This window comes from Aulonocara sp. 'chitande type north' Nkhata Bay, linkage group LG13 (assembly GCF_057382095.1).
Source record: "Aulonocara sp. 'chitande type north' Nkhata Bay isolate Kocher_YH1m ecotype deep benthic linkage group LG13, A_spYH_male_GT1.1, whole genome shotgun sequence".
NCBI classification, from domain to species: domain Eukaryota; kingdom Metazoa; phylum Chordata; class Actinopteri; order Cichliformes; family Cichlidae; genus Aulonocara; species Aulonocara sp. 'chitande type north' Nkhata Bay.
In genome coordinates this window covers 25,739,714-25,766,938 of record NC_141356.1, presented here as the reverse complement: position 1 = coordinate 25,766,938, position 27,225 = coordinate 25,739,714, and the positions used below count along the sequence as shown (strand labels likewise).

Sequence of the window (27,225 nt, the reverse complement as noted above, 5' to 3'; positions counted from 1 at the left end):
CTGCCTTTTTTCTGTATAGTGTTTCATGGCCATCACATAACATTGAGACAAAATGGCAGGGGACGCCCATAGATGAGCTGAACAGACTACCCCAGTGTGCCCCTCCTCTGTCCCACCTGAAATCAGCACCTCATCACACTGTCACAGTCAGGGTGAGTCAACAGCCACTTCTTCTTTTGTGGATCTTTGTATTTGCTAATACAGATATGTTCATGATGACCTGCTGAAGTTCAAACTAAGCATCAGAATGGGAAGAAAGGTTATTTAAGTGAATTTGAACGTGTCATGAATGTTGATGGCTGCTCTGTGTATTTCAGGCTATGGGGAATTAAAAAAATTTTTTTCCATCCAACATGCTTGAATATTTGTAATTCAAAAGTATTACTTTGGGAAAAAAAAGACTCCTAAAGAAATAAAGCAATTTATTTAAATCACATTGCTGACTACCGAGCCTTGTTAACCTATGAGGCAGATTTTGTTTAACTCACCATAATTATCTGTTCAAATGTTATTCTAATAAAGGATGATGCAGAAGCTGATAGTAAACTAAGGTTGTTATTGCAAAAGGAATCTGCATTTCTTTGTTTGGCTGTAAGCCTATTAGTGTGTGTCATCCCCTCACCGATACCTGGGAGTCTCTCGAGAGCAGGTTTAGGACAGATGTGCACAGAGCATAGCAGCACCAGCTGTTTCAGGTGAACCAGGGGAATGTCTTCCTTTGTTACTGTCTCACTCTTTCAGTCTTTTAATACTTATGCTTATCTATTGGGATTTTCCTACACAGGCATCTCTGGGTTTTACAGAGAATAATGTGAAAAAGAGAAAATATTCAGTGAATGGCGGTTCTCTGGCTAATAAGGGCATGTCAGAGTTAAATGCCCAGAGATCTTCAGTCTCATAGGAAGCCAACAGTAACTCACATAACTGGTTGTTACAGGCAAAGTATGCAGAAGAGCAGCTCTGAATGCACAACATGTTGAACCATGAAGCAGACGGGTTACGGCAGCAACAGACCACACTAAGTGCAACTCCTGTCAGCTAAGAACAAGAAACTGAGGCTACAGTTAACATGGGCTCACTAAAATGATCCAATAGAAGATTGGAAAGACTTTGCCTGGTCTGACGAGTGTTGATTTGTACTGTGACATTCTGATGGTAGATTCAGAAGTTGAATTAAACTGCATAAAAACCTGGCTCCATCCTTCCTTGCATTAACTGTCCAGGCTGGTGGTGGTTGTAATAGTCTATGGGATATTTTCTAGGCACACTTTGGTACCAACTGAGGATTGTTTCAACATGACAGCCTACCTGAGTGTTGTTGCTGACTGAGTTTATCTATCTCTGAATGATCCCAGTGCACAGGCTATCATCTTTCTGTTTCCAGCAGGATAATGCATCATGCATCAATGTGTCATAAAGCTCAGATAATCTCAAACTGATTTCTTGAACATCACAATGAGTTCATTGTACTCAAATGACCTCCACAGTCACCAGATCTCAGTTCAACAGAGCACCTTTGGGACGTGGTGGAACAGGAGATTTGGATCGTGGCTGTACAGCCGACAAATCCGCAGCAACTGTGTGATGCTATTATATCAACATGGACCACAATGTTTGAGGAATATTTCCAGCACCTTGTTGAATCAATGCTACAGTAATTAAAGCAACTCAGAAGGCAAAAGGAGGTCCAACTCAGTACTAGCAAGGTGTACCTAATAAAGTGTCTGGTGAGTGTGTATCATCGCTTGATGAAATGTGTTTATATAAGAGAAAAGAAGACTGGGAGGATTGGCAAAGATGATGTAAAGAATGGCTCTTGAGATGCAGACAGGGTGAATGAGAATGAGAGAGACAGTGCTGGGCCGAGTGAAGCCGTCCTCCATGATCCCCTGAGGGGCACTTGTCAGTAGCAGTCCTATCAGACTATCCTCCACTGCTCGTCCCACAGGGACATAGTCAGTGCTGCTTTACTGCTACAATTTGCTCTTACCATCACCAAACACTGCCACAAAAACTAGATGCTGCCAATCACTAAATTCCAAGAATGAAAATGTATTTGTAATTAATTTTTTAATTAGATCTAATGTGTACACTGAAAACTGGTTGTCTTTTAGTTCATTACGCATCAAAGAAATGTATGACTTGAAAATATGTAATGCTTGTATTATTATTTTCTATGCGTTTACCTTTAGTGTGAGGCAATTAAAATGCCTTATACAAGATAAGATTTTATAGAAATTTTAGTTTATTCTTTAATTTTTTACACTATCTACCAAGCCGTGCTCTAACTTTCAGGGGCTTTTAAAATAAACCAAAAGGCATTCTTTTAATGAGCAAAGGGAAAACGGTTAATTTCATCATAATTTCTCTAAAAACAACAGTAACCTGTAAAGAACATGTTTTCCTCTTGCATTTTTATTTCCCTGTTACAGACAGATCTCCTCAGGGAGGGAGAAGTCCCTGTCCCATACCCTACCAAGTTCAAGGATGCATGGGATGATTTGTCAGTGAAGATGCCCTGCTCTGAGAAGAATCTGTTTCCTATGGAGACCGAGGTATAATAGTTGTATAGCATCCCTCCATCCAGACATGCCATTTCAGTACAATAAAGTTAGTTACTGCAAGAACATTGATGTAAGAAAAGTTTGTATTTATTTATTTATTTTTTATGTTGTGTAGGATGGAAATGGCGTCCAAAGTCGATGGGACCTGATCCGCACTGCTTTGCAGAGGGGGTTCAAAAGTTGTCTGGATGTGAGGGTAAGAGATCAGAGACACTGGTTAGTCAAACCTAAAATATGGAAACCAAGCAGTTGAAACCCTGAAACACTTACACTCCTGTAAACTGTTTCAAAAAGCAGAAAAAATTTGTGTTGCCAGAGTTGCCAAACAAATGACCACAGTAGGCTTTTAAGTGTTTTACATAATATTGAAGAATTTCTGAGCATATTTGTTTCCAATTATATTGTGAAAGCAATGGCAAAGATACAAATCGTATTCCATAAGCAACCACATGGTGGCAGAGTTTGCATCAGTTGTATTTTACACCATTTATAAAACCAGATTTGTACTTTTGTGCGCAAATGTTACATTTTCAGTCTGACTTCTAACTTCTCATTCTTCTCTTCAGGATGCAATCCTTAGGTATAACACAGCCCATGCAAAGAAATGGGACTTCACTGCCCTGAACCTTCTTTGTACAGAGGTACGATGTTCAGTATACGACTGTTACCTGATGTTTATGGGCCTGTCTTGTACAAAAGAAAAGGCATAATATTAGCACAACTTCCTAATGGACTACTGAAAATGTTTTAATTCCAACAACTTGTCCTGTACAGACATGTTTGCTGAATATAGCAGAAATAAGAATCCTTTTATAAGATCTTTACCATGAAAAAAAACTCATAAAGATTTATTTGAATCTGATTGAGCCTTGTTGACTTGTAAGTCCCAGCAAAATTTAAGTCACCATGATTATCTGGTTAAATGTTAGTCTAATGAAGAATGAATCTAAAGCTGATAGTAAAGTAAAGTTGTTATCGCAAAGGGAATCTGCTTGTCTTTGTTTGACTGTAAGCCCATTAGTGTGTGTCATCCCCTCACGGTACCTGTGAGTCTCCCGGGAGCACATTTAGGACAGATGAGCACAGAGCATAGCAGCACCAGCTGTTTCAGGTGAACCAGGGGAATGTCTTCTTTTTTATTGTCTTCCTCTTTATCCTTTTAAACACTTCTTATCCTCTTTCCAGACAGTTAGGGGCTATAATTGCACTCGTGTTATGAGGATAACATTTTTAGATATGGGACAATGATTTCTTGTCATTCAATTTTACAAGATAACTTTTTAAAGTGTCAGCCCTTTTACAGAGTTTCTCTCCTTAGAGATTGTAGATAAAGTATGATCTTTATTACTTATTATGTCTACTGCACAGGCTGAAACTTTATATTTTAACTACACCAGCACCCAAAAGAGCCTAAAGATAGATGGCAAAGCAAATTCAATTTGAAGCCTAATTTTATAGCTACTTTTAGCATTTAGAAGCATTTGTTTTATTCCTAAATTCTTCCTGGGTATATCAATTAGGAACAGAATCATTATAACAATGCAGTGTTCAGAATTAAGTGAGTGCTTGTGATATCTGGCACAGTCCAGCCAAATTGTTATTTAAACCTAATGCTTGTTCCCTCTCATCGTGGATTACTCAGCTAAATTTAGCCCATTCAGAATTGTTTTTTTCCTTCTCTCTGAGATATTTTCTTAGTAAGTCAGAAAGCTTGGCAGATCAATAGCTGTCTAAGCCTTTTTATAGCTTAATCCAATTTAATTAAAAGCCCCCATTAAGTCTGTAAGGATGCTAAGTAAGGCCAGGCAGTAAGTTGGTCTTCCCGGAAGCAATTTCATCAGCAACTCCAACTGCCTGCTCGCTGTCGTGACCACAGCAATTCCCCCACTTTTGTCATTTTTATGTTCCAAAGACATTTTATAAAGGCAAGCGGCGCTCACTAGAGAAGGACAAACCAGTGTTTAAATGACACAGTAGAAACCAGAATTTGATTACATAAGCCAGAGGTCCCCAACCCTTTTTGCGCCACGGACCGGTTTATCTCTGACAATATTTTCACAGACCGGCCTTTAAGGTGTCGTGGATAAATACAACAAAATAAAACCAGTGCTGGTACCCAAAACAAGGAGGATTTATTCATAAGACACGGGAAAAGACCCAGGGAAACAGAGTTAACGATAAAAACGTTTAAAGAATAATAAAAACCCTGAAAACCATAAATTTCACACCCGAGCCTCAACTCTCGTACCAAATGACTCACGGACTGGTTCCAGCCCGATACCAAACGACTCGGGTACGTGGCTTGGTTGTTGGGGACCGCTGACATAAGCAACAGTTAGCCAAGTGATGAATCCACCCACTAAATATTCTTGAATAGAAAGACGTAGGCACAGCACACCTGCTGGCTGTGACTGGTATCAAGCATTCAGACCTTCATGACAACACTTAAGCAGAAATGATTAACAGCTGTCTTTCTACGGCAGACCTGTTTCATGCAAAGCGATTTATTTGTTATGCACACTCTAATGTCGTGAAGAAACAAACGGTCAGCCATTCTATAACAGTGGCCAAACCAGCTGATTGATATAACAGTTTTCAGTGTCATATTTGTTTTTTGTGGTCATTACGAATGCTAACCACTGAACTTCTAAGCCAATACAACCTAATTAAATGTGGTGCAACATCTTGTATCACTGAGGTAAAATAGTGAAGGGATACGTGGCCCCTGGGCCTGTGACTGACAGTCCGCTCAGCATGTAATAGCCATTAGGTAAAAAAAAAAAAAAGAGGTTTCCAAATTAGGGCTTGTCTGTAAATTGTCTTAGTGTTTCTCCTCTGCCGAATGAAACTGTCACTGTGTCATTTTCTGACGAATGTCTGAGGGCTAAGCACAAACCCAGTCCGGGAGTACAGTACAGCTGATGTTTCAGTACACAAACATATATATAGCAGCAAGACAACAAGGCTGTTCCTCTCATTTTTGTGCGCTGTTGCTTGCTTGTTTGCTTCCGTCTCTCTCACTGTTAACAATGTCTTGAAATGTAGGGTTTGACACTAAATGTATTGGGGAAACACCCTTAGAAGAACTGTAAATTAAATAGTCAAATCAAGAGTTGTGAAGGTTGAGCTGCCAGAAAATTAAAATGACTTGTAAAGACTAGAATGTATGGAAGATCAATGTCTAATCGATCACTATGCTATGAAGCACTAAATCCTGACTGCCCTGATGAAACTTGGTCTGTCATATTTATGGATGTGAAATGTATAGTTTGTGTGTCCACCCTAACCTTGTGGTGAGCTGCTCTAGCTGTGGAAAAGGGGGGGGGGGTTGTCTTTCTGCCCTCATCCTGCCGCATCACCAGCTACCATCTATTAGTCCCACAGGAGCGCTTTATGATGTCTGCCAGCTCATTACTCCTGACAGCATTTAGTCAGACCTGCTCTGCAGCCATATAAATGCCCCTGGCCAAATCAACCACCAAAGACTTCCTGTGGAAAATCAAGCCACCCTGCCACTCTCTCCACAATTGGTCATTTGCATTTGCTCCCAGAAGATCCATTTAATCAGCACAAGCTCCCCTGCTTACCTTGATAGAATAAGGCATGTGATTGATGACAGTGACATTCGAAGCCAATACACTCATAAATGATTGCGTTGTAAATCTGGGGCGTATGATGGAATAACTGGGTGTTTATTTTAGGGGGAATTGCAGATGGATGCTGAGGTAAGCTTCAAGCTGAAGTATGGATGCCTCAGCTGTGGCGAGCTCATTCCTAGATTGATGGTAGTTTCTTTGGAAAAGGGTTCTGTGTAGTGAACGCCTCTGCAGCATTTCTGTTTCTGTGGGTTTTTTTCACTGTTGAAGTTTAAGTATTATTGATATCTGAGTAGTGGGAGTTCATCCTATAACAACAATAAACTGAAACTTGAGTTTTTATTGTTGGATATGAGAGAAAATTGCGTAGATATTGCTTACTGTTGTACGTTTATGACCTCTGACTTGCTGTAAAGCTGTTTTTAGACCATGTCAAGTTAATCAAACAGTTGGCTCATCCTCAGATTTTCAGTTACATCCTGGGTCCTGGGCTTAAGAAAACAATACTAAACCTTAAAAAATGGCACGTTTAAAATTGAGGGAAAATGAACAACAAATGCACAAAACAAGGAATAATTTATGGCTCTTTTTTAATTGCATGAAACCCGTGCATCATTTCTTTTGTTAATATTCAATGAGGAAAGCAATGCGTGGAAAATTTATTTTATTTTATTTATAAAATTTAACACACATCAACAATGTGTGACATATGTGGGTTTAGGTTAATTTGAGCCTTAATTAGCCCTATGCATGAATTCGCATGTGTATGGTTGTCTGTCCTTGTTAGCTCTGTGACAGACTGGCGACCGGGCTACGATGTATCCTGTGTCTCACACTTGGGCAGTTGTGATAAGCTCCAGCCCCTTGGACACTGAACTAGATAAGGGGAAGAAAATGGATGGATTGATGTTAAAACTCATATTTATTACATGAATGAGTTGTTCCAGTATATTTGTTGAAAGTGCAACAAATGAAGACGTAGCTTCTTAGCTTGTACTTATACATAAAAAAGACAGATTTTGTTTTTTGTTTGGACAAAAACAAGTCAAAATCATGCTCAAGTCAATGAGCAGAAAATGTAAAGCACAAAAACAAGCACTGGTTTGATTCTTAAATAAATAACAAAAAGTTAGGTTTTTTTTCTCCATTTGTTAAGAGAAATCTGTGGTGTGACAAAACAATATGTCAACTTACATATAATCAGTCACTCTGACTGCTGGCTCCGAGTAACTGACTGCCTAAGTAGGCAGTCAGCTCGACACATATCTCATTTAACAATACTTAAGCTTACATGTATTTTTTTTGTCTTTTCAGTGTCTTGAACATTGTGAGGTACAGCAACTGTTTGATACCGTACTACCTGCTATGGTTGATCTTGCACTTAAAGCTCCTCGGCTGTGCACAATGGTAGGTTTTGATTGTTGTCTGTATTTATACCAAATTATTTATTTTAAGGGCTTTGGAAATGTGTAAAGGTCAGGCATTACTAATGAAAGTAGCAGTGTTTAAGGTATGCAGGAAGACGAATAAAAGTGTGGTAAGTTAGCAGGACGGGTTAGATGGTGCATCAACTTATGAGTTACAACTCGCAGCTAATGAATCCAACTCTTTGGTCCATATCAGGAACTGCTTCATTAGAAAAGAGGACTGGGAGAGGAGAGGTCCGTGTTCTGCCATCCATTTCATGTGCTATGCTTTTGCACTTAGGAAACTCCACTTACTTTTTGTGAATTCGGTGCACTAAGTTGGGACTTCTGAATTTTAAAATGCAGTCTATCACTTTAGATTTCCACAAGTATTCCTGTTCCAAGCAAGACACATTGGTAGTGTGGGTTTGAAATCGGCCGCTTTGAACCCCAGAAGGCCTTTTTGCAGTTCACATTACATGGTGATCCATGTCAGAGTTCTTTTAAATGTCATGTCCATTTGTCCTTGTTTCCCTCTTCTGTCATCAATTTTAGCTATCTGAGAATTACAGGATTGGTATTTTTGTAATCACGTTATCTATTTCAGTCTTCAGTATAATTTAATAAAGAGAATTCAGCTCCCACTGCGGGATAGGGGAATCCCTCTAGTTCCTGTTTACGTTGAGAGCCAGGGGCAGAGGTTTAAGTATTATCCACTTTAACTAGAGGATGGAGTTTCTGTTACAAATTCCATTTTAAAGGGCATTATTTGCAGATATTGAATAATGAAGCTTTCTGACTCTCTCAGCTGTGTTTGGCAGTATTAAGCGTCAAGCCTAATATTTATATGTGCGTTATTAGAGCTGGTATTGATCTGCTAACTGGGCAGCCTTGGGAGGCTCTTTAGCCTTAATCAGTGAAGATGGATGGGCCCTGTGTGCCTGACTGAACAAACCTGGGGGAGAGCAAGAGAACTGGGACCTTAATTGCTACCACCCATTTAGCTAATGGAACTCTCAGTGTTTGCTAGATTGCTAAACTAATTATCTATCCTCATTAGCTCTTTAGCCTACACCACTAAACCCATATTACTTTGTCTGTTTTTTTCTGCATCTGTCTTTGTTACTGTAATCCCTTCTCTTACTTTTTGCTTTGTCACTGTAGCATTGGCATTGTATCATCAAATCACTGATTGGATTTTTTGATTTTTCTGTTTTTTTCTCTATTTACAGCCAATTCCTTTACTTAAGTCAAGGATGAATCAGTCTCTGACCCTTTCTCAGGAGCAAATAGCCTGTCTTTTGGCCAACGCCTTCTTCTGCACATTCCCTCGACGCAACTCCCGCAAGTCCGAGTATGGCAATTATCCTGAGATCAACTTCTACAGGTGAAAGCACACAAAACAAAAGAAATCACCAGCAGCCTGCTGTTATTAGTATTTTATACAAAAAAAGGTTTTCCCCTTTAGTGCCCACAATGTTGCTTTGTAAGCCTTTATTTAGAGCAGGACAGAGGACGTCTAAGGTGATTGAACCCTGTTGCTGTTCTACCCTATAACTGAGGATCAAATCCGTCCCTCAGTATCTATAATACATATCAGTAATAGGTTTTTTCTTATAAATTTCAGCTATCTGCCTCAGTGTGATTGTTTTGAGCGACTCTGTTTTTAATGATCCTACCATTCAAATTAAACTAACATCCATCAGGGGGCACTACTGCCTTGAAAACCCTTAATAGATGAATTGTTTTGTTTTTACTTACTTTCTGTTCATATTGTTTCTTGCACATTCAGTGTCGAAATTTACCTTGGCTGCAGTGGTTGGAAAAACAATGAACTGATTTCTGTATGAATGGAGCCACGGTTTGTCATTTGTTTTTAGTTGTTATATTGCAGTTTGTGGTGTAACTGCAAATATCATGTTATCGATTTGAGGATGGGGCTGTGGGCTGAGGATCTTTCTCCATGTTATACCCCATGCGTGGGAGGGAGATCCCAGTAGGAGTGTTAAATTGGAGTTCTTTCTTACAACCTACTCAAAACCAGTGGTGTGTTAAGAAAGCATGGGTTAGCTAATGGAAACAAATTGTTATAATAGACTGTTTTAAAGTGAACACTTGTCTGCTTGTCTGTGTGTCACTGGCTTCTCATAACTTGAAGTGTCACTTTATTTGTTCTAAAAAAAAAAGGAAGTCATGCAACTTTATAGCCTAAACGTATAACAATGATGTGCTGTTGTGCTTTGCTCCAAACATAACAGGTGTGAAGTGTAGGTGACAGCTGACATTGTAAAGATATAGCAGGTTAAAGTAAACTGCCAGTCTAAATATCTTACTTTCTTACTTACTTTCTTTTTAAGATCTACCTAAATGGAGAGAACGTAATTTTCCACCTTAAAAGAATAAAAACTATTTTTTAAAACGAATTCGGCTTAATGACCGATGATTTTATGTCACAGTGAAGCATCCCTCATCCATAATTCACATGATTCTCTATTCCTTCCTATTGCACTCAATGATCGCCTAATAGGCTTTCAACCAAATTTTGTTTCTCATTTTATGAGCAGTAACCTGTGAATTGTGATGGATCTCTACCTGGATGAGCTACTACGCCATTGATCTGGTTTATCCTATTACAGATGTGGTTACATTTATCTAAGTCACGTCTTCTGTTTATAGTGGCTGTTGTTTTTCCGGAAGTGTATTTAGAAGTTTATCTGAATTGAAAATGATTTTTACTGTTGTGTTTTCTTGCCCAATGTTTTGTTTTGAGTATTGGTAACAAGAAAGAAGAATTTATGTGAAACAGGACAAGAACTGTGGATGACATATGAATTATGACACAAAGCAAAGTTTTGTGTATAACAGAACATAAGAAACTATTACAAAAAGCAAAACTTGTCTGAGTGTGAAAAGTTATGACATGATGACTATGAACAGGTAGCTAATTGAATCGGATAGGCATTTTTTCCAAGTATTTTTCCCCCATTTGATAGTGGCTAGAAAGTTGACATATTGTTTATAGGTGAGAATGGCTGGTAACAGAGTTATAATTAGATTTTATTACATGCTTTGCAACTTCATGTTTGGACAGTAAGTGCCTCTGTATATCCTGAACACTGTCCAGACAATACCTCAACTCAATTTTCCCCTATTTCCATGAGGCCCTTCTCCTCATTAGTGACATTTGCAATACCTTAGGGTTGTTGCCTGACACACTGAAGGCGTTGGTTCGGTAATACCTTATAATGAGTTCCCATATTCTTTGCAGAACATGAACATTTAGTGCTATGAATTTTGACATTCTCTGCTATCTACATGGGCTCTAATTGCTGGTCATTTTCAGATGGAACAAATAAATTTTTCAGTTTATTGTATACGCTGCCTCTTGCTTTATTGATATACTGCTGCCAAATATCAACATTTGTATTCATTTTAGGCGTTTAATGGATTCCCGCTCCAGTTTGACTCACCAGAGTGACTAGTTCATCGCTCGTCATGGTGGTGTTTGTCAAAATAAATTGGAAAATAAATGAACTTGCTGTGGAGAAAAAGAAATTCAAAGGTGGAAAATGGATATTATTAAAATGGAATAATCTTAGCATAACACACAAAATCTGCCCACAAACAACTCTTTCATGTTCAGGAGTTGAACAATCAAAATGGGCACACAGGTACATCTTTGACCCCTGATGGTTCTTATCTGTATCTGATACCATGATGCCATGACATTGCCTAGCAACTAGCTGCTAACAGGTTAAAATGACCCATTGGTAACATTTATGTGTAGACTGTGAAACAATGTAGAAGTGCCTTAAAGCCTCCATTCTATCTGAAAGCCACCAGATGGCGATAGCTGTAGTTGACAAAAAAAGACTTCTGGTCCTGTAGAATTCTACGAAAGAGCGGCTTTCTGATCTGACCTTTGTAAACACTGTTGATCTGAGTTTATGGCCTCAGTCACTCATTTTTTGATCATATTGAATAAAAATTCATTTGAATTTGTAAATCTTCATTATATTATGTTTTAAAACTGGAGGCTTATCTGTGCTATGAAAACACATGTTTACTGGCTAATAGACTGTTAATCACAAGTCATTATCCAATGAGTGTGCGTTTTCACAGTCAGACGCAAGGCAATAGCAGAAACACTCAATTTCATCTTTCAGTCGAATTCCATTTGGTTTTTTTTTATATAAGGCTAAATTACCACAACAGTCACCTGAAGGTGCTTTATATTGCCAGGTAAACCCCCATAATAATACAGGGAAAACTGCAAACAGTCAGACCATTCCCTATGAGCAAGCACTTGGCGACAGTGGGGGGAGAAAAACAGCCATCTGGTTCGACCAGTTGAGGGTGAATGAAGAGAAAATGTGGAAGAGAGCCAGAGATCTTCAAAACAGGACTTCAGCAACCATGGGCTGAATCCACCTTTTATACTGTCTATATATTTATTCCCTTTATCATCTTATAAAAGCACAATATGATTTGAATTCAGGCAATAACATCTCATTCATATCAATATAACTTGATTTATGCATCTTAGACTATATAGACAAAGTACTGGTCACCTACACATCACATCTACAGGAGCTGCTTGACAGTGGAAACTTATGCCATGAAGCGTCTGCCGCACAGTTTTTGTACTAATGTCAGTGCCAGCGGAGGTTTGCACTGTAGTTACTGAGTCAGCAGAGTGTTGGGAACCACTTTGCGCCCCAGCACTTGGTGATCCCACTCTGTAGCTTTACATAGTCTCCTGCTATCTGCATGAATTCCTAAATATTTCTTGTTGTTATAGTATTATACAGCAAATAACTCCCTCCTCTAGTTCAGAGTATTATGCATCTGCTCTGTCTTTAAGGTTCGATAGAATTATTTTACAAATCCTGTCATCCTACTAATTATCTTTGATTTGGTCCATATAACCTTCAGCTGCCTTATTTTATCTAAACCATAATTGCACTTTCAGTGTCATCTGTGTGTCATCTGTTTGAGGGCACGATATCTGTGTCTGTAATGATGTAAGTATTGATTTTAGTTGCAGCGTTGGCTGTTTCAGACCACTTGGGTCTGCCTTCACTGTCAGTATTTCTGCCTAGAGCAAAATACAGGAAAGGCCAAGAGAGGGGGAAAAAAGTCTTTGTGTTTCTGAGGAAACGAGACGAGACAACCGCTGCAGTCTAAAATGGGTCCTGGATCGTTACACGCCCTCCCCTTCTCGCAGTAATTGAGGGAGTGTCCGTCACTTTGCTTATCGGTTACACTAACGCTCTGTCTTGGGCAAACAGAGCAGCAAGCAATCTGCTGATTGCTGTTTTGGCAGAACTGTCGAGATTTGTCCTCTGTTAAGTGATGGATAGATTCAAGGAAGAGGATAGAAAGCAGAAGACTTGTCATTTTATGGCTTTTCTTTTCCTGGGTTTGAGAAGAAAATGACATAGGGAATTCCAATAAAAGTTTGGTCAACAATGAAGGCTCATTAGTAAGAAATAAATACCCGTTTTTGTTTTTAAGTCATTGTGAGATGGTCTACCTTGTTTGCAAGAAAATAGCTGAACAGGTTATGGCAAAACTGTCAGAAATATTGTCTCCATATGCACTTTATGCAGTAGGTACGGTTATAGACGACAAGAACCAACTAATTACTGTCCTTAAATGAAAATTGCTGCAGTATATTTTGTAACAAAATCCTTCATAATTAGTAGTCCTTCTTTCTCAAGTGCGGTATAATTTGTGGCTATACTGTAAATCCCACTGTAATTTACTTGTTTCACTTACACTTTCTCATAGTAATGTTGTCCTCCAGGATACATTATGCCAAATTAACACTGACTAAAGGAACTGATGGGGTGAAGGGGTTCACAGAGGATGAGTAAGGTGCTGTGTAAGAAAATAGTGTAGAGAAAACCAAAACTGACATGAAAAAATTATCTTAAATAAATAGCTTTTTTTTCTTTACTCACAGTAAGGCTTTTAGCAAATTACCTTTTCATTTAATTTGTTCCCTCTGTTTTTATTTCTTTACCGGTCTGAGCAGAAAGTGGTGGGAGGGAGAGATGCTGAACTATGGTTAGTCATCAGCTTAGGTCGCTTTTAATGGAGGGAGTGTACTAGAATGGGGGTGATTTAAGCTTTCCATCCAATGCTCTCTCCATCCCTCCACCCTAGTTTAATAGTAACTGAAAAACTGAAACGGGGCCTCAGGCAGTGCCGTTGTATGAAGGATGAGGGTAGATGGGAGAGACATCATGCCAGTTTGAAAGCGTGACTTCACTCATGTTCCTGTTGTGCAGTGAGCTTTAGATAATAAATGAGTGAAACATTAATGCCTCTCATCTTCTAAAATGTAACACATTATTTAATGTCAAAAATACAGGTGCTATTATAAAGTTTTGGAACTTGCCCCATAAAAATCTAAAATTAGACCTGAATTAGATTTGGCTTCATGTTCCATCGTAGATATTCTGGAAAGGTTATGCTTTCAGCATTGCTGTGGAAGTGTTGCTGTGATGACTTGCACTTCTACATCCCCTCCCGTTGGTCTACTGGATAGTTGGATGGATAGCACAATGCCAAGTGTCACCATTCAATTTGTTTGACTGTTTATATGCCTGAACGGCATACAGACACTACTTTGAAGGGGAGATACTGTACATTTTACTCTTTTTTTCAGAAGTTGTATAAACCTTTTCATGTAGTGTTTTAAATTAAGTGTTTTTTAACTCAGACATACATTTTCTTTTGGTTTCAGGTTGTTTGAAGGTCCTTCACCAAGAAAAATTGAGAAATTGAAAACTCTGCTGTGTTACTTCAGGAGAGTTACACAGACTAGTAAGCAATGAAAATAACTAACATAATGTTGTAGAAGTTGTTGCGCTTCCCTGTGTCTTTCAGTTGAATAACCTTTTGTCTGCTTTATTTTTAAGCACCCAAGGGTCTTGTTACATTTACAAGACAAACACTAAACAATCCACCAGACTGGGAAAGGTAATAATTACTTCTCTGGTTCCTTATGAACATAATAAACTAATGAAGTGCATTTAAAATAAATTATCTTGCGATTCATGGCATACTCTGTCCAAAACAAATAGTATATTCTGCATTCTGTGAAGGCATATAATTGTTGTAGGGGAGTAATTGTTATTTTAACAGGAAGTAAAACCCTGAAATTCTATCAAAGTTTCACTAAATCTTTCCTGAATAACTCTGAAGTGTGTTGATTTTGTCTGAGTGGGATAGTGACCATCAACTCCTCATAGCTTCTTTGGTGCTCATGTGCACAGATAATTGCCATTATATAAATTCCTACAATGAAAGTAGTAGTAGGACAGTGTTTTTAAAGGGTGGATTTGAAAGAGTAAAGGGCCCCAATGTGGATGAGAAGTCCACATGAATGTTGAAGTGTTTGTAATCGTTGGGTTTTTTTTCTCCCCTTTTTTTTGTCCAGCTCTCAGACTCAGCTGACACGCCTGCATATCACTTGTGAAGGGACAATTGAGGAACATGGATATGGAATGCTCCAGGTAGGAATGTTTTACCACACACTAAGCACACAGTTTTACCTCTGACTTCAGTAATTAAATACTTTCATGTCATCCATGTCTTGTTAAAAATATCCAAAGCACTTCTTAACAGCATCTTTTCTCTTTTAATGTGAGAATTTTAATTTTAAATACAAATAGTATTCTGCAGTTTTTTACTGTGGTTACACCTAATGAGTATGATTCAGTCTAGACTGAAAAATCAGTCTATTTTTCTTGCTTAAAAAGTAAAAATATGACCTTCAGCTTTAAACCAGTTGTATGATTTTTGTGCATATCAATGCAAGTTATTGAATCTCTGTCTGCAGTGACTCACCCCATCTTCTTACCCCCCTTGTTGTTTCTGTGTAGCTGCCGCATTTATTTTACTCTAGTTGACAGCTGATGTATACACATGAGTAGCTCCGAGTGGCAAGGGTGGAGGAGAGGACCCTGGAGTGGGGGATGAGGGAGAAGGAGGCACACAGAGACAAAGATGACGTCGGGGATCCATCTCACTGGGGTGACCCAGTGAGCTTGGAGTCCTGTAGGCGGATTGATGGCTACCTCAGCAGGCTGGATATTGGTTGTGTGTTGAGTTTTGATAGGGCAGAGCGAGCTGTCATCCTGTCGGGAGGTGAGATTGAAGGGTGGGGGGTGAGGTTAGGGGTAAACCAGTGAAGGTGAGGAGTTGAGTGGCTGGTTAGAAAACATACACAAACCCACTGTCACACAGATTGACGTAGCTGTGGGCCACTGAGCAGAACCTTCACCCCTGACAAGCTGTTTAAATATCCGCATTGTGATTTGAATGGGATGTTCTCTTATGCGTGCCACAAAAACAAGATCTGGTCTTTCAAGGCATGAAGCTCAAGCACCACACTGAAAATACTTCCCCAAAGAAGCATGAGTCCTAGAAATAAGCACAAACATATCGGTTATTGGTATGGATTTATCTTATTTCAACAAATCCCTGGGCTGTTTTTTAAAATTTTATTTCTTGGACTCTATTCAGTGTAGATCTTGAACTTTGTGGGTAACAGAGAGGATTTTGAAATGTGGAAAATGTCATTAATATCAGTCCAGACTAGGGATGGGTATCGTTTAGGTTTTATCCGATACCGGTGCCAAATCGGTACTTTTGAAACGGTGCCGGTGCTCAAACAGTGCTCAAACCGGTGCTTAAAGAATGGAAAAAACACAAACTTTGTCCTAAACCTCTCATGTTTAACTGTTTTCCACTTTTTCTTTGGTCATTTTAGCCTTTTTAGCCAGGGTGAAGGGAGTATCTGCCATCAAACAAGAAGACAGCCGCATGTAGCTATGATGATGTTTGCTAGTTCACCTTACATGCATTAATGTAATAACGTGGTTAGCCTACTCAATGTAAATTAGCTACTCACGCAGAGAAGAACGGCTGCTGCTGCCACCATCATCCGTCATCATTTCTGCTACACTGGCAGGGCTAGGGGCCAGGACTCTCCTCTTCGTGTTTTTGGGGGATGTTGCATAACAGGTAACCCACCCGCAGTAGATGTGCTCGGTGTGAGGTCTCGCAGCAAGCTATCAAATACGGCGCATTTCTGGGCTTTTAAAAAAAACGCTATGCGTCACCAGGTGTTTCATCGGATTTCAGGTGTTACCTCCTTTGACAGTATCACAGTATCAGCTTAAAGCACTTTTTGCTGCTGAGTTTGCATATTTTGCTGTGAAGTACAGCCAGACTTTTGACCGCTTCGCCTTGGACATTTTTAATCTGTAGCTCTGCTCTAACAGAACGTACGTACCTGGCCCCGCCTACTATCCTCGGAAACGTAAAATGATTGGCTAGAATCTAAAGTGTATCACAGCTCAGGAAAAAAAAAGCACCGAAATAAAGCACCGAAATGTGCGCTGCTTTTCGGTCTGGTTACTACCGTTTATGTCAGAACCGGTACCCATCCCTAGTCCAGACTGTTATTTTGGTCATTTCATATCATTATATATGTATTTTTTTTAGCTGGATTGGGTTGAAGTTTTTTAAGACTGAAAAACATGGTCATGTGACTGCAAAAGAAGCCTGACTCATCACCACTCCACCACCGTGCTTGACATGGTTTGAGGTGTTTCTGCTGAGAAGCTGTGTTGGTTTCATCAAACATCTCCAAAGGACATTGTTCAAGAAGTCTTGGTGTTTGTTCAGATCCAACTTGGCAAACCTACACTGTGCTGCCATGTTCTTTGCAGAGAGAGAGAAGAGGGTTTCCCTTGGCAACCCTTCCATACTATTGTCTTTTTCTAATTGTATTGTCATGAACTTTCATTTTTAACATGGTAGCTGAGGCCTGTAGAATCAGAGCTGTAGCACTTTTCTTTTCTTTACCTGACTGTATATTGATTCTCAGGGTTTGTGACTTTAGATTGTGACACTAGGAGTTGGTGTCAAATTGGTTTGGTTGTAGTTTTTGACATAACTCAAATATGTTGTTCAGTCTTAAAAATTTCAGATGGACAAGTCCTTTACTTTTAGTAAGTTATAAAAGATGCAACTGGATAAAACGCAGATAAAGTTGGCAGACTGCTGAACAGCAATGACCTTTTATTGGCCGGTTCCTTTTTCTCTTTGTTGAATAAACACTGAATAGATAATGAATAGTGAGGCCTCTTAGAAAATGCAAAACTCAGACATGTGGGAAATCTGCACACATTCATGCACTGTAGATTTGAAGTACATCTTTAGACTTCATGGGTTGTGTTCTGTTACAATTTCCTGATTGGATTATTTCCATGCAGGAAGGATCATTGCAATGATCTTTATAGATTTATCTGATATAAATGGCCACAGTGGACAAAAGGATAGATAATGAGACACTAATTGAAGTATTTGTTTAAATAACAGGAGTGACAGTGACAGAATTTCACAAATTCTCTCATTTATACTGATAGGTCAAAGGGCAGTATGTCATACCGTACATGTCATGTCATGCAACAAACCAAATAGAAATCTGTATTTTTTTAAATAAATGTTAATTTCAAGTTTGAGGCCAAACAAATGTCCTTCTTTTTTTCTTTTCTTTTTCTTTTTTTTTTTTTTTTTGTATTTCACTAGGTGGACTTTGCCAACAGGTTTGTAGGTGGTGGAGTCACAGGACATGGACTGGTCCAAGAAGAAATCAGGTTCCTTATCAACCCTGAACTCATTATCTCTCGCCTCTTTACTGAAGCTCTTGAATACAATGAATGCCTCATCATCACAGGTGTGTAGTTTCTTTCTTTTTCTCACACAAACATATGTATTTTTAAGTCTTGAGGCTTTGATTTGTATGACATTTTTACTGGGAACTTGATCACTGCAATCTATTTTTTTTTTTTTTTAGTTAAAGAAAAAGTGATTTCATGTTTTGGGGTTGTTTTCAGATGGATAAGAAGGTTGTCTCCCTGCTCTTTCTGCCTGGGGAATGGGTCCTGACTTTTGTTTGTGCTTACAGTATGTGCTGAAAAGTTTTCTTGGAGTCACTGAGCAGGACGCTGTAAGAGTCACCATGTGGGGACTTTGTTGTCCTCCAGGGGATCTCCATGCTCACCTGGGCAACAACAATGAGAGCCTGATGAGCATGATCCTCCGGAGAGTCCATTTATTAGTTAGAACCTCTGATTCAGAAGGAACAGTGTGGTTTCAACCTGGTTGTCAAACACTGGAAAAGGTCTTGATCATCTCAAGGGAGTTTGACTAACGGTTTTCCCTGGGATGTCCTGTGGGATGTTTTTCAGGAGTATTGTGTATTTGGCCTCTTGTTTTGGGCTATAGCTAAGTGAAAGCATGCTATGCATTGCTGCCACTTAGTTGGGCTTGTTTGTGGTGGGGTTTGGGCTCTGCCAGGTCTGCCCTTTGTCACTGGTTGTCTTCATAACTTTCATGGGTAGAATTTTGAGGCATAGCCAAATAGCGGCTTGTCTCTAGCTTGAGGGCCTCAGAATCACCTCTTTGCTTTTTGTGAATGAGGTGTTTTTTTTTTATTCAATGACTAATGGCCTCCTGGTCATACTGGACTGGTTTGCAACTGAATGTGATATGGTGGGAATGAAATTGGCAAGTCAATTTTGAGATAGTAGTTGTTGGCTGGAAATGGGTGGAGGGCTCACTCAGTGCTCACTCCACTTGCTGTCTCGAGTAGAGGAGCTGTGCAGCGTTCGGTACAGTGTGATCTGTGGTGGTGGTGAAGAGACGGCAAAGCTATCAATTTACTGGTTGATCTACATCCCTACTCTAATAAGTCAGTAGCTTTAGCTAGTGACTGAAAGAGTAATTTTGTGGACATAAGTGGGGGAAGTGAGCTTCTTCCGAAAGGGCTCTCCTATAAAGATAGGATGAGGAGTCATTTAGGAGGGGCTCAGTATTGAGCTGCTATAGTACCTTTACATATCAAAGGACATGGTCGAGGTGGTTTAGACATCTGACTAAGATACTTACAGGCACCTTCTACAGGTATCGCCTACCAGGAGAGGATGTGGCGGAGTCAGGACGTGCTTGAGAACTTACATCTGTTGGTTGGCTGTTGGTGTCCCCCTTCTATACCGCCTTTCAGAGCTTGAGGAGGTGGTTAGGGAGAGGAAAATCTAGAGTACTGATCCTGCAACATAGAAATATTGTCATAAAATGGATGGATAGATGGATAGATAGATTTATTGATTGTGTAATAATACTTGAGTATCAATGCAAGCTGTCCCCTTATGTAATGTACATGTACTGGATTATTTCAAGTAGAAAGTAAACACTATTACAAAACATATAGAACCACTAGACACTGATATATGGTGTAACCAGACTATAAATACTCTACATTTAATTTATCTTCATGCCATGGGGTATATAGGCTATTATTTGGCAATTATTCCTTGGTATTGTGTTGGCTTTCCTCTTTCTCCAATAGAAACTAGACACATCTATGTATCTCCCATGCCTTTCTAGTATTACATTTTGGTTCAAACCGGTGTTTCGTCCATCACTGAGTTATTTTCTCCTGTTCATTGAGCTCTTTGTGTTTATTGGGCTCCATTTATTTTTGCCCTCATACTTCCTTCCAGTCCGAAGGTAAATCCATTGCATTGATTCAGATGGGACTGCTTGGTTATCCTTCATTTCTCCCAAGCAGAATTGCTCTATTTTTCAACCTCCAACTCAGTGTTTCGGTTATTCTTTCCTCTCATTTGCCTCCCTCTTGCAATTCTGGTCATCCTACCTTTTCTTTTTTTCTTTTCCATGCCTCACATCTCGACAGTGTCAACAGAAAGAAGTATGTGCAGATTAAGATATGCAGACGTGTGGAAAAAATATAAACACTTACTTTGTTTTACTGTTTTGATGCTTTTATTTCATAAAATGATCATTTTGAGACATTATGCTGTTTGATAAATTCATCTTTTTGGCATGAGAATATATCTTTTTGACTTAAATCGCTCAAAAATGCCTGCTATTGATTGATTCTGTTTTTTTGTAACGTGACACAAATCTGAAAAAAATTAAAATACATTTGCATTGTCGGATGTCCCTCGGCATACTTTATATGCTTGTTATTTTGGTCGGTTGAAAAGTAGAAAAAACAAATAGGATGACGTTCATGCTGCTGGACCACTTTACCAAAGAAACACACACAATGGAAAAAAAAAAACGAACTCTGTCAGCAAGCCAATCGTTGTCTGTTTTTATGTGGCGCCATGTTGTCTTCCTTGAAATTCCTATCTCTCCCCAGTGACCTTCAGGTGGTTAGTCACTGTCCCCCTCTTTCCCCTCCCCTTATAGTGCTTCCCTCCCTCTTCCATCCTCCTCCTCTCCACTTAACTTTATTACATTTGGACAGAAAATAATTTATAGCCCAACTAAGGTCATTGCTGCACTAATGGAATGGGCCAGTTATGCCATAGATTCATTAAAATCTTCAGTATTCCTTGCACGAATGCTGTGTTTCCTCTTAAAGTCCCATTTCTCTTGCTAGACTCTTTTCTCTTTTGTCGAGTTGATCATATTTCTTCATCTTTAGCGATGCCCTAGCACAAGTCTTCAAGTGCATCTGGAACTTTAATGTCAGAGTACTTGTAAAACAAAACTCAAGTCTAAGTTTGAATGCCCACTGGCGTTTTACACCGGAAGACAAGGTCTGCGATGCAATCTCCTGATGGACGTCAGCATAGCGGGATGCCATTATGGGCGGTTGCCAGACTGAAGTGGCTCAAGGTGAATAGAGAGGAGGAAGAATTTTGGTGGACACAGTGATATGGGCAGCCTGTTCTTTGACGTTAGGAGTCGCTGGTGTTGTGGAAAGCACTTTAATTGCAGTGCTGGACCTGCAGTGGCACAGTATCCTTTAAAGCAACTGCTCCTTTTGTTTGCACAGCCAGTGCCTTACTAGAAAACGCAATTTCTGTGGAAACCAAAAAAGTTTTATATGTAATGCAGAAAAAAATGTACATTAAAAATTTTTTATTAAATATTTGCAAAATTATCCATAATTGCTGGTTTTTGTTCTAGTGGCTTCTGCCCATTAACTTAAGAAACACTTTCTCATACTCTGCTCATACAACTTTAGTTCACATGTTTAACTTCTACTCTTCAACAAAGTGTAATATAACCACATCATTCCTAATGTATGGAGCCTTTAAGGGACAGCCTTTTCAGAAAGAAGCATAGGTGTATTATTCTAACCCTTAGGACATAACCCTAGGTGTTACAAAGGACTCAATCTCTTAAAAACACGGGTGTGTCAGTAATTAATTTTTGCTTGTTCTGTTCTTACATTTTCTCCCAGTTGTAGCTCAAAGCTTTTCATTTAAAACCCCATAGCAGATTACTTATTAAATCAGTGGGCTTTATTCGTGACAATTCAATATAAGCTGATACTCTGTATGCTCATGTGGAGCATAGAAAGCGCTAAATTTGATTTTAGAACCTGCTGTGTGCTTTGACTGCTGAGCAATGAGTAATATTGTATTTCCCTTGTCTTATACTGCAGGAGCTGAACAATACAGTAAATACTCTGGCTATGCTGAGAGTTACAAATGGGTGGGTATCCACAAAGACGAGACACCCAGGTAATTTTTTCTCTCCCCTCCATAGGATTATTTTTGTGTTTGTTGGTACTTGTGCTGATATTTTAAATGTAAAATCTTTCTTTCATTCCCAGGGATGACTGGCAGAGAAGATGTACAGAGATTGTGGCCATTGATGCTCTTAAATACAGGCACTTCCTGGAACAGTTTCTGCCCGAGAAGATGACCAGAGAACTCAACAAGGTGAGGGAAGATTTAGTTCAGCGGTTCTTTTTCCAAACATGTTTGTGAAAGGTGGCAAGAAACCTATAAAGTGCTGCTCTAATTTGTAGTACCTTTTTAAAGGTGTCAGTGCGATGGTGCCGAACACGGCCGATGTTATATTGTTTTTGATAAAATGTTCACTACCATGAGCTTTGACATTTTGTCTGGTACAGCTGCTAAAATCTAAGTGATATGTAAAACCGCTTAACTGCTAAATACTACATATCTCTCAATAGTATTACTCCCAATTTACTGCAGTTTTTTTCTTCACATGACTAAGAAAAATATATATTATGCACTTTTTTAACGGACTTTTTTCTCTTCTCAGTCGAGTAAATGCTTTATTGCATATTTTTATATTTGCTTATGGTTCAGCCTGAGGGTTAACACTTGCCCCCACATTATACATTAATGTGATTTTAATTAATTTTAATAGACTCTGAGAGATCATAGAAAAGACTGTACTGTTTGTTTGTCTTCCCCACTCTTACATCCTTCTCCCTCTTTTGTTTTCGTTCCAGGCATACTGCGGATTCCATCGAAATAATGCCAACAGGAAGCACCTCTCTGCAGTGGCCACAGGCAACTGGGGCTGCGGAGCTTTTGGCGGAGACACACGGCTCAAAGGTATAATTGGATGATTTATGGCAACAAAATCTATAAACTAGGCTAGCATCTGTGTCACATTTCTTACGTTAAAAATTTAAGGCTGGATTCCCAAGACTGCAGTGAATATCAGTAGCTCAAACTTGATCACGGCATCTCCCAGTCAGTAGAGCCCCTGCTGAAGGACTTTCAGCATTTATGTAGCTAATGGTGTACGACAATTTCCAAGATGCTGTTTCTCTCAAGCCTCTCTAGAAGCTCTCCCAGGGTGTCACTCTCCTGTCCCTTTTCAGTCTTTTATAGATCATCTGACACATTTATGTTTTCCATTAAATGGGCGATTGATTACAGAGAAAGACGACCATAAATCCAGCTGATGCTGGTCTCAGTTTGCTTACACAACATCAGTCTTCATAAGCAGGGAGACCCTTACTGTTGTTTTTTGGCCAATTGTGTGTTGGATGTGCAGAGTTTTCTGTATGCCTAAATTCATGGCGCATGTACCCTGTTTTTGCTGTGCACATCAGTGCTTTAAGGCTGTGCTTCTGGACTGTTGGATTTAAAACTGAAGCTGCTAATTTCCTCTGCAGCATGCTATGAATAGATCCCCTGGACTTCACATAGTCCCCGAGGATGATATTAGCTTCCGGGGGGCCCCGCCCATTAGCTCCAGTGTTAGCATAGTTGGTATTTTTGGAAGCTAATAACTGTATTTTACATGAAAGTCCAGGAGCTGACTTGAGATGTGGTATTTACATAACACTAGTCGGGTATTTTGAAGTAAAGATTACAGAGCTTTTGCAAATGATGTCATTAATCTGAACTGTATAACCATTCTGTTAAATATTTAAAAATCATGAAACCTAATTTGCAGGAGCTCAGAGACTGAATGCTGTTTACGAGGCTATTCTACCAACACTGGATTATTTACTCCACTAATACAAATTGCCACTCATGTTCTTTTATGCCACAGGCTGTACGTTATCTGGCTTATTGACCAATTATTTAGTCTGTCATGCTTTTCAGCGCTCAATTACACCTTTATAGTTTTATATTCTGGAATGTTGTCGCCTGAATTTTCGTCTTGAAATTCGCCTTCTCTCTTTTTCAGCGCTGATTCAATTCATGGCAGCAGCAGAGGCTGGGCGAGATGTGGCGTATTTCACATTTGGAGATGCTCAGCTGATGAAAGATGTTCATGAAATGCACGCTTTCCTCACCGAGAGTCGGGTCACCGTTGGTAAGATTCACACAAAAGACGTTTGTGGCAAAGCTGTGGTCACTCAGTAGAATTATTAGAAACAGGAACTTTTTGCTTTTGTACCTCAAGGGAGGTTTTCCTTCTTGGTGTCATTACAGGACTGTGTGTATAAATAACAGCACACACTCCATGGGTATGTTAAGGTACTCTACCATATGGGCCATATCCCCGCTCCTCAGCCCATCCATTCAGCCTGAGCCGCAGAGTGGATTACTGCCTAAACTGGCCCCGGCCTCTTCCCTCTCCCTCTCTTCATTTTTCTTCTGTTGACATTTATTGAAGCCTTTCAGAGAAATTCCCCTCTAGCCATCCATTTCGTAAAGTGGAGCTACAGGGGGGGGGGGTTGCAGTATGCGAGTGCGTATGTGCGCTTGCTTTATAAATGAGCCCGAGTACACCTTCATTTTTTTTTTCTTACCTGCTTGAGTGTCTGTTTCTCTCGTTCACGATTCGTTTGTGCTTTTGGTCCTATTCTCTTAAATCCCGTCTTCCTTACATGTTTCTTGACCGCGTCCCTTTTGTCTCTCCTCCACCTCTCTTCCCCTCTCTCCACCACCCTTTTTTTACCCTCACAGGGCAGCTGTACGACCTTTTAAACCAGTACTTCAACGAGGTGTGCAAGAATTGTCACACGACACGACCTGACGTCAGCCTCTACAGATTCATCTATGAGACAGTCTCTTCCCCAGCAGCCTCCGACACCTTGAACACTGCTAAGGATTCTGGGATGTCTCCTGTGACTTCAGACTCTCATTAACAGGAAAACAACTGTAACCTAATCTTACCTCCCTTCTCCTTTCACACTTTGTAAAAGAGGCAGTGTGCCCTTAGTATTGTGGTTACGGTCACTTGTTTTCCCTCCCTCTCTCTCTCTCTCACACACACACACACACACACACACACACACACACACACACACACACACACACACACACTTTAAGTTTGTGATCCCAACATGCAAGCTATCAAAACACATTTCTGCCTTTCTCACTGGTGGTATTATAGGAATCTCATAGTACGGCACCAAATGTGGTGACTTTTTTCAGAGACTTATAGCAATAGTAAATCCTGGTTGCTGTTCTTTCTTTAGTCCAGATGTAATGTGGAGGGTTTGGTTTTTTTGTTTTTATTTTACACACTAAATACAAATATGCCCAAATATTCATCATATGCATGGTTGTGAACAAATTTCACCATTGATAATCCAGGACATGATAATCCTCCGTGGTTATCGTGTCTTGTATTGTGTTTGCTACACTTTCTGGATGAGTTGTGTTCTCTACTTACTGTACCCGGGCTATGGTGAGGTGCCTGAATGAGATGCCATTCTGTAGTCTATGCATGGGTAACATTTATTTATCAAATATTCTACAAATATATGCTGCTCTTTTATATCCTGTCTGATACCGAAGTGTAACATACATATTGTCCTTAAGGCATATTTTACTATGGATCACAACAATCAAAATGATCACTAGTAATGTAAATCATCTCAAATTAAACATACAGGAAATTTAAGCTCACAGTCTAGACGTTTCATTTTACTCTGAACAACTTCATTTGCTACATACAGGGGGATTGAATAAAGTTAAAATGGCACGAACAATATTTTTGTTATATGTTTTTACACAACATTTATTTTGGGGATCACGTTTTCTATTATTTACTGTGTTTTCTGATTGGCAGTGTGGATTCTATTTAATGGGTTTGGTTACATTAAAGCCTGTGAGTATTGCATAGAACTGTAATTTAGGCTTTTAGGTTGTACGTTTTATTATAATTTCTTAATAAAAGTATGACATGTATTTCTCTGCTCTGCGTTGCGTTTCCCTGCTCAAATAAACACGGTTCACTGAATAAAGTGATCGCCACAATGTGAAATTTAGGCGCAATGATTGAACCGAAAATTCTTTAAAGAGGTCGTTCTGTAGTGTAACATTATGTAGTTTCTATACATCAGGGTAATGTAATTATCCATCAAAAATAACAGATTTTGCTGCAATCTCGGGGCTTCGTCCAGTTTGGAACAGTGTCTTGGCACTGCACTTCACTGTCACTTAATTTCATGAAATCATACATTATTTAATCATCTGATTGATTTTTGTGATAGCACGTGTACCTAGGGCTTTCAGAAAAATTAAATTCCGCCTTCAAACATGCTGTATTAGATGAATTAGGGCTCCTAAATAACCTCATGACGTGGACTTCCATAAATGGTGTGTAGGCTTGGCTGGGGTAAGTGGATTACACATTATCTGCTTCTTCTGCTCTTTGTACTGAGGCCTGCATTGACCAAACAAGCTGCGGACTCACGCATAAAGTTAATTTGGTTAAGCAGATCTAACTGTCGATGTGAGCGTGGGTTACCTGGATGTGAACATTATTCAGGTTGCTGGTGCCTGCTGGATTTAATCAAACAACACTAAACATTGACTGAATTTGGCAGGCTGATCCTGCAAATGAATAACCTTAGTCAACAGAAATGATGATATAGTAAGACTGTTTTGTTTTCTTCTCTTTTCCCTTTTTTAATTCATCTTTATATATCACTAGAAATGGGTGTTTATGGAATATTCACTCCTTTCTGATTTTCACCACTGCAGACACAGACAGCCGCTCCGGTTTTGCCCAGTGTAGTGATGTAATCATTCTAAACGGGAAGTTATTTAACATCGAGCTTGTAATGTTACCCAGCGGCACAGGTCGTTTCATCAATGAACATTAATAATAACGTGCCAAAAAGCAACTGGTCTTCACTCCATCTCCGTCAGGCGGCAAAGTCACTGCAACAAAATGGCATTTCAGTTCATAATTGCCTGACCCTGCAAAGTCCGGGTCACCTGCAGAGCAGCAGCAAACTCAAATGTTAAGCAAATGCAAATAATAGAAAAAAGGAAAAAACTCTCAGGAGACACTGAGCCTTATTGCTGGCTGAGAATTATTGATACATTGTTATATGAAGTGTGTTAAGAAACAGACATT

At 39.4% G+C, this 27,225-nt stretch overlaps 1 protein-coding gene across 2 annotated transcripts in view; it reads left to right on the top strand.

Moving 5' to 3' along the window:
• Nucleotides 1–26,048, top strand: part of parga (poly (ADP-ribose) glycohydrolase a) — a 28,342-nt gene extending 2,294 nt beyond the window's left edge. For both annotated transcript variants that reach the window (XM_086259432.1, XM_086259431.1), the window contains exons 4-18: nt 20–152; nt 2,433–2,555; nt 2,680–2,760; nt 3,131–3,205; nt 7,475–7,567; nt 8,799–8,953; nt 14,321–14,400; nt 14,496–14,556; nt 15,017–15,092; nt 18,178–18,325; nt 22,076–22,154; nt 22,247–22,355; nt 22,898–23,003; nt 24,094–24,222; nt 24,819–26,048. In XM_086259432.1, the coding sequence (XP_086115558.1) occupies nt 20–152; nt 2,433–2,555; nt 2,680–2,760; nt 3,131–3,205; nt 7,475–7,567; nt 8,799–8,953; nt 14,321–14,400; nt 14,496–14,556; nt 15,017–15,092; nt 18,178–18,325; nt 22,076–22,154; nt 22,247–22,355; nt 22,898–23,003; nt 24,094–24,222; nt 24,819–25,000 (1,630 nt within the window). In that variant the 3' untranslated portion in view covers nt 25,001–26,048. The remainder of the gene's footprint in view (nt 1–19; nt 153–2,432; nt 2,556–2,679; nt 2,761–3,130; nt 3,206–7,474; nt 7,568–8,798; nt 8,954–14,320; nt 14,401–14,495; nt 14,557–15,016; nt 15,093–18,177; nt 18,326–22,075; nt 22,155–22,246; nt 22,356–22,897; nt 23,004–24,093; nt 24,223–24,818) is intronic.
• Nucleotides 26,049–27,225: the final 1,177 nt, after the last annotated feature.